Source organism: Chelonoidis abingdonii, chromosome 3 (genome assembly GCF_003597395.2).
Source record: "Chelonoidis abingdonii isolate Lonesome George chromosome 3, CheloAbing_2.0, whole genome shotgun sequence".
In the NCBI taxonomy this organism is placed as follows: Eukaryota; Metazoa; Chordata; order Testudines; family Testudinidae; genus Chelonoidis; species Chelonoidis abingdonii.
The window spans coordinates 98,159,609-98,167,186 of record NC_133771.1 but is presented as its reverse complement, the minus strand read 5'-3'; the positions used below and the strand labels follow the sequence as shown (position 1 = coordinate 98,167,186).

General features: G+C 39.5%; 1 protein-coding gene across 1 annotated transcript in view; it reads left to right on the top strand.

The window, feature by feature from the left end:
- TRDN (triadin) overlaps positions 1-7,578 on the top strand; it is a 331,687-nt gene that overhangs the window by 197,441 nt on the left and 126,668 nt on the right. The window contains exon 17 of the mRNA XM_075064568.1: positions 5,490-5,543. Coding sequence (XP_074920669.1) covers positions 5,490-5,543 — 54 coding nt within the window. The remainder of the gene's footprint in view (positions 1-5,489; positions 5,544-7,578) is intronic.

Below are 7,578 nucleotides of genomic sequence, written 5' to 3'. Positions count from 1 at the left end.
CCCCCAAAAGGTGAGGTAATGCATATTGTTGTAGAATGCGTTCAACACTGAATGACAAAGGAAGAGGCCAGGGCAATACCGGTATGGCAAGTGATACAGGATGCAGACAGGAACCCATTCTAACATTTGGGTGCCTTAGTATTTGGGTGGCTCAAAAGAAGGGGCCGGATTACCAAAGGTGTCCTCAGCACTTTCTGATAAAGGCCCTTTTAAGGTATCTCAAGATGGGCACCAAAAAATGAAAAAGCACCAATTACTTTTGAAAACCTTGCTCTATATTTTAACTGCTGCACAAAATTCTACCAAGATTTCCACTTTATTGCTTAAGGTAAAGTATCAGTGGACCATCTTTTTTGAAAGTAATCATTTTTAAAAGAAACAAAAACTATTTTCATTATTGCTGGAGATCAGTAAGTCTCTACAGCTAACGTCAAAGACAGTTTGCTTATTACTAAGTCTCTCTGCTGGTCAAGGAATGTCCTATAGGCATCTGGAACAGTATTCCTCCTCGGTGCCAGCCCGATGGCCCTGGTTCCTGATGCTATTATATGGCTTCCAGGAAGCATACTCAACCTATCTTATGATATGTGCATGCCTTTCCTTCTGATGTAAGGAACACACATTTATAAGGAAAGATTTAAAGAGACTCGCTTGAGGAATGTTGACCTAGTAAACGATGACTTATATGGAAAAAATGAAACAGAAAGCTTGGGGGCTTTATTTAGATCATGTCTACTGTTGTAAATGATGCTTCCACTTTGTTTATTTTTTTATAACCTATAGCAATGGCAGATTATTATGATAAATGATTCATATTGCTGCAATATACACCTTTTAAAATTTCCATATCTGGCAACTACTAGGCACTTCTTAAAGGCTTCAGTAGACCCCTTAGGCTAGATAACATGTCTGTAAGCTGCTTCGTGATTAATTTAATCTAAATGTGGTAATTATCATGCTTTGAAGTAATGCCTGCAAAACATGTTTTCACAGAAAGTTAGTGAAAGCAGAGGATTAACCCAGAAACATTTTGGTTCAAAGCAGCATATCACCCAAATATAAATGTGTTTCTCCTGGAATTTTTCAGACTTTTTATTAGAATGCTTGGCAGTCATTGATATTAGTTTATCTCATATCAACCTTCTGATGACAATTGAGACATCAGTTTAAACTCAAGCAACTCTGTATTGTTGTTAGTAATGGTCTAGTCCTGTTTTGCAGCTCAAAGTCCACTTTATTTTGATGGCTTTCATGCTGGAATATTTCTAGTGTTAGTGTTTAAAGAAGCAATTAAATAAATTATATATTATGTTAAGAATCTAAATACTAGCTCTCTCTATTTTCCCATTGTCACTCAAGCAGTTTCTTCATGTTTCATATGTCACAGCTTGTTGCCTGTGCCAATTAAAGTAGCAGAGAGGGTCTTTAAGTGTTACCAATAAGGTGGCCAATGGGACGTAACTGCCACAGCTGGTTGCCCAAATAAAAATCCTCAAAGCAGGTAGTTAAGTTAACTATAACCAACAGGCCACCTGTCACGAAATACCTCTCTGCCCAGCTCTCTCACATACCATATAGATCAACCCACAACACATTCTCTTTACTCACTAATCATGAATAAAATCTGTGTGCAGAGTTACACCAGTTTAACTAAAGGTATGACAAACTTAAGGTTTAGTTACAGTAGTGAAAAAAACTGCGTGGTCAGGCTCATTGATTTTGTTTAAGTCAATCAGTAACAGGTTTTACCTGCTCTTAAATAGATTCATGTTCTTAAATTAAACCAAAAATAATTGTGTTCACATCACTTTTTGCACTTGTTTAGTTTAAATTTACATCTGATGTTAAACTGGTGCAACTTCCTTGTGAAAAGGGCCTTAAGTAACTCATCTCAATGCATATCCAAACAACTCAACCCCATGGCAGCCACTTCTATTGTAATTATCTGTCTGTCTGTATTTATGTGCATATACTGTAATTGAAAAAAATACTATATGGTAAGAAAGAACCTGTCATGTCCAAAGAACCTAAAAGTAAGAATCTCTTACATGATTTCATGATTTTTTTCCACATAAAGCTGTTTTAAACATGTTGCAGTGTCCCCAATTAATGGTTATTAAAATTGTTGAAGATGCAAAGAAGAAAATAGCTTCACCATTTATAATTGAAAAATGACATGTTTAGACTTCAGCTGCCTCCTCCCTTCTAAACCCATTCACACGCTATTTCTAATTCCACGCTCTTCCTTGCGACTGGTAGTTTTGCCTCCCCCATTTTTTTTAATCACATGTCTACAATAGCAGAAGTTTTCACAGAGAAGGAAATGTCAAAAATAATTTCAGTTGTAATGTGTTCCCAGTGGCTGTGAGCTTGGTAGAAGGGCTGAAAAGCTTTATGTGCTGATAGGTTTCTGGAGAAATGCCGAAGTACTCTCAAATTGCCAAGTAAATGGTGCCTGTCCTGTTCACAACCCCATAGATCATAACCTTGCATTCCTTGTGTACCTAAAAGTCCCGTGGAAGGAATTCTGAGTGTGCAATGATCTGAAAACAATATTTTCAAGAAAACAGCATAGTCAGCTCGGTAGCCCAGGAACCTTTATTTCTACATGCTTGTAACCAGTAGTGCTCCCCCATAGTTAACACACTTATCATACATCATTATAGAGGTCAGACTTCAAGTGATCAGATTGTTGAATATGTGGTATATTTTTAAAGATTATGGAATATGTTAATCTCTCAAGCATCACCCTTGGCTCAAATGCTACCTATGAGTAAAAATTTCATGGATTCCCACAGTTTTGGGGATGCTGACCAGTCTCTCTGATCCATGCCTGATCTTTTCTGGGCTATGTTGAAGGGGTTTCAATTATCTCTGCAGCAAGAGTCTTCCATCTTCCCAGTACCTTAAGGAAGTATCTCGACTGGAACTCAGGATCTATGCATTGAGAAGGGCCTATGCATCATCATCCCGCCCAAGCCTGGCATGAAAATTGATCAGATAATACAAACTAAGAGTTCAATCCTACTTATAGCAAGGCATGTGGGTAACGTTACTCATACAAATTATCCTATTGAATCAATGAGATGACTCACAAGCGTAAAACTACTCATGTGCCTATTTGCTGTATTACTTTTTTCACTGTAACAAAGTCAGACTGGACAGCTGTAAGACAGTGGTGGAAGGGAGGTATATTAGCTTTAGAAGGATAAAGGTCCTTTTCCCTATAAGCTGAAAAGAGGTTACCTCAGGTCAGCTAGGGATACCTGAGTCCAATTAAGGGCTGCCTGACACCTTTAAAAACCCCAACTCCAGTGAGAGAGGAGGAGGAGGAGAGACAATTTGCTGCAGAACTAGTGACAGCTGGGAGAAAGGCTTCTCTAGGGTGGAAGGCTTCTCTCCTCCCTATAGGGGAAGCTATGTAACTCACTGCCTGTTTAGGGGGAGGACTGGCACCCTGAGGCCAATAACCTGACCACATGCCTACTGACAGTGGAACAATCTGTATAGTGGGGGTGCTGAGAGCCATTGAACAAAACTGAAAACACTGTGTATGATGGAAATCACTTCAAACCAGGGGATGCTGCTGTGTCCCCAGCAGCCCTAGTTCCAGCACCCTTGCACATGTCCCCATGGAAGGAGTAGTAAAAAGTATCTCCCTTTATTTTATGTTGTGAATTTGTTTCTTTTTGTTTGGCAGAGGAGTGCTCCTGGGCTAGCCCCAAGGCCTTCCTAGATAATATTGGGAAATAAACCTCAAGTGGAAAAATAAACACCATCTGGTGTGGGAGGCTCTCACTACCAGAGGGGGAAGTGCTGAGCCTGGTGAGATGGAGGAGGTACCTTGCCACAGCACATAATCCCTCTGATTTAGGAATCAATTTAAAGAGTAGTTCCAGAGGCAGTTGCCTGTATGGGATGTCTTGGCAGCCTGGCTCCAATGGAGCTGCATTGCCTGAGAATTGGAGGGAGAGCAAAGACATCATCAGAGCCCATATAATTCTAGTGAATCCCTGAGATCTGTAGGGTTTGTGGATTGAACCTCTTCTTCTTTTGCAGGGGAGGGGACCCGGGTAGAAATGCTAAGAAAACTGTTTAACAAGGTCTTCTCCTATAGGTCTTAATAAAGAAGGAATGAGCCCCCAGAGTAATCAGGATTTAACAGAGACTAGGAATGGCTGGGTTATTACACTAATTGAATCTATTTCCCTATGTTAAGCTCTCCTCACACCTTCTATAGGTCATCTTATTTATCACTTCAAAAGTTTTTTTCCCCTGCTGAGGATAGCTCATCTCAATTGATTAGACTCTTCCTGTTGGTATGCATACTTCCAACTTTTCATGTTCTCTGTATGTATAAATATCTCCTGTCTGTGTGTTCCATTCTGTGCATCCGAAGAAGTGAGCTGTAGCTCACGAAAGCTCATGCTGAAATAAATTTGTTAGTCTCTAAGGTGCCACAAGTACTGCTGTTCTTTTTGCAGAGTAATTATAGTGCTCTAGTACTAATTTACTGCATAGTTTTAAATGGATATAAACAAACCAATCCCACACATGTTAAACTTTATATTCTCTTTTCATTATGTTTTACAAGACATTCTGATGCATCTTTCATGAACTTCTCAATATAGTAGAGGGGAAGAACTGGAAATTAAATTTCTGATTTAGCAGTAGGGTTTTTTCTTTTTAATAACATTGTGACAGATGTGAAGGATTAACTAACATTTTGTAATTCAGATTATGATTAAGATGATTAATTATTTCCTTCTGCAATATGAAAATGTGAATTGCAAATCAGAGAATATATATATATTTTTAGTTGATAAACCAAATTCCATTAGGAAAACCAGTACACTTTGGCTTATGACTATTTGTTAAATTATTTTGGTTTAGCACAGTCTGTTCTAGCAGTTGCTAAGGATGCATAGGATTAACTAAACTCTAGTACAGAGTGGATGAACCCAGTGGACTCAGTCTGGTTCTTTTATGCAATGTTTGGACAAGGTTATTAGAGTTCCTCTAGGTACCCTTTCACAACTTTGAACTATGCTCCATGGCGGGTTCCTTTGCCCCAGCCCAGAGAGAGTTTGTCCGTATGCTACGAGAGGAACAAGACATGGGGAATTGCAGTTACATGGCTTGACTGGCCTTGCTCCTCTGTGTAGAGAGACTCAGCAGCTGTAGGGTCTAATGCAGTAGCAACCAAGCAGTGGCTCCAGGATCATTCTTCAGGGTGGGGAGAAGGAAGCCACTAGCTCATGATAGTAATTGACAGGTTACTCTAAAAAAACATTTTTGCTGATTGTTTTCATGCCTTTGAATTAGTGGAGTGTGTCTGGGCACTTCTATTGTTCTGATAATCTCTTTTCTTCATTCTTCACTAAGAAATATACCAAGGGCTATATTTTTCATCTGTAGACTTCCTTTATACTTCTGTATTTTCATGCTATAACCCTTCATAGTAATTTATTTAATTTGCTCTCTTTAAGAGCCAGCAAAAGCTCCTGCAGTCAAACCAGCCACTATAAAAGTAGCAGCACCAGGTAAAGGATAAAGAATAACCTTCTCTCTCTATTTTTAGTGTATTTCACATATTTGTAAAGCTTGTTTATTGCATCATAGCACCATCTACTGGATTATACAAAAGGTCACTGATGTAGTCTGTTTTAACTAGAAGATATTACCATATGCTGTTGGTGTGACACTATGTATGTTAATTCTCTAAAGAGAATAGGATATTTTGCCTAGGTCAGGTTCCCTAAGACACTAAGATCTAAAGGCCTTTGATCAGGGCAGCCCAGAGGATTCCGGGGGCCTGAGGTCTTCGGCGGCAGTGGGCCCCCACTTCGGTGGTAATTCGGTGGCAGTGGGGCCTTCTGCTCCGGGACCCGCCGCCAAAGTGCCCCGAAGACCCGCGCTGAATTACTGACGAAACGGGACCTGCCGCTGAAGTGCAACCAGAAGGACTCCCCACTGGCAAAGACTGGGAGCGGAAGAAGGAAGGACCTCGCTCCAGGGGCCCCGAAAAACTCTCATGGGGGCCCCTGCGGGGCCCAGTGCCTGGGGCAAATTGCCCCACTTGCCCTCTCCCCTCTGGGCGGCCCTGCCTTTGACACCTACTTCAGCAGTGCTCTCAAACTTGCAAGAATATCTTGAGTTTCTCATGGTAGTTACAAAATTGCAAGGATGTATTTTTAGCCGTATTAAAGAAATGGGCGGAAGCCTAGAAGGTAGATCTGGACCAGAATATAGGATGTGAAAAGCCAAAGACCAGAGATATGTGAATTCAGGTTTGTGGAGCACTTCATCATAAAATAAAAGTTACTTGAAAAGCTACTTTGAACAGTAGGCGCAAAAAGATGGGCTCCTAAATCCATGTTTAAGCACCTAAGAGTAGTCTAATTTTTAAAAAGTGCTCATCACCAACAGTTGCCACAAACAGCAACAGGAGCTGCTGGGTGCTCAGAACTTTTTGAAAACCAATCCATTTATTTAGGTGCTCAAAGATGAATTTAGGAACCCAAAGTTAGGCACCCAGCTTTTAACATGTTGGACAAAATTCATATCTGAATCCATGCTGGTAGTTAAAAACCCACACATTTTGATTGATTAGGTTTTATTTCATGCCCATTTCAAAAGACTACACATGGCACTTAGGGTTTCAGTTTAAATGATTAAAACCTAATAAAACTACCACCAAGTCAGGTATTTTTCCAGTGTTCACTTTTTTGAGTTACATTACAACAACAACAACATGGGGATTTTCAAGTGAAAACTGCAAGAAGTATGAAAACCAAAATATTCATTTGAATTTTAACTGCTTCACTTTCATTATCTCACCCCATTTGTGTTCCCTTTTCAAAATATTCTAATGAATGAGCTTAGTAACAGGAATGTCTGTGAAATTAGAACATTTAAGGTAAATATTTGATAAGAAGGAAAACTGATATGGCTTACTATTGAGAAATAAAACCAGCTGCTCAGTTCTGGTATATTCCTAGATCTCTAGTGCTCTTTTTGGTTTGTATTGTGAACTAGCTTTCTGTGTTTTTCCTATATTTTTGCCTTACCCCCACCCCACAAAGAAAATCCACTCTCTGAATATTAAGTTGCATGATTAAAAGTTGGTTATTTTTACGGCTTGAATCTTGTATTTTTAAACAGAAAAAGCAAAAAATGTTGAGAGGTAATTTTGAAGCCTAATAGAGCTCCTTAATAGGAAATTGATAGCACTTCTAGGTGACCAAGCTCAGTAAATATACAGCATTTGATTTTCAGAGCTAACATTCCAAATTTTTCCTGGTGTTCCTTGTACAAACTCTGTTTCGCTATCGGAATTTTGTCTGGCACAGTGTAGCATTTGGCTTCAAACAGGAAATGAGAACTAGTTTGATGGGTACATGCAAGTGTTGTTGCTGTGAAAGGAGAATCAGCAGTACTTAAGGAAACTGGTTCTAAAGCAGCAATAAAATCCCAGTTCCTGCAATCTGTCTCTTGTGTATTTACATAGGCCTGGAGGATTAATATTTCTTCTGCGCTGCAGAAAGGAATCTTACTAGAATTCATTTTTTCAATGAA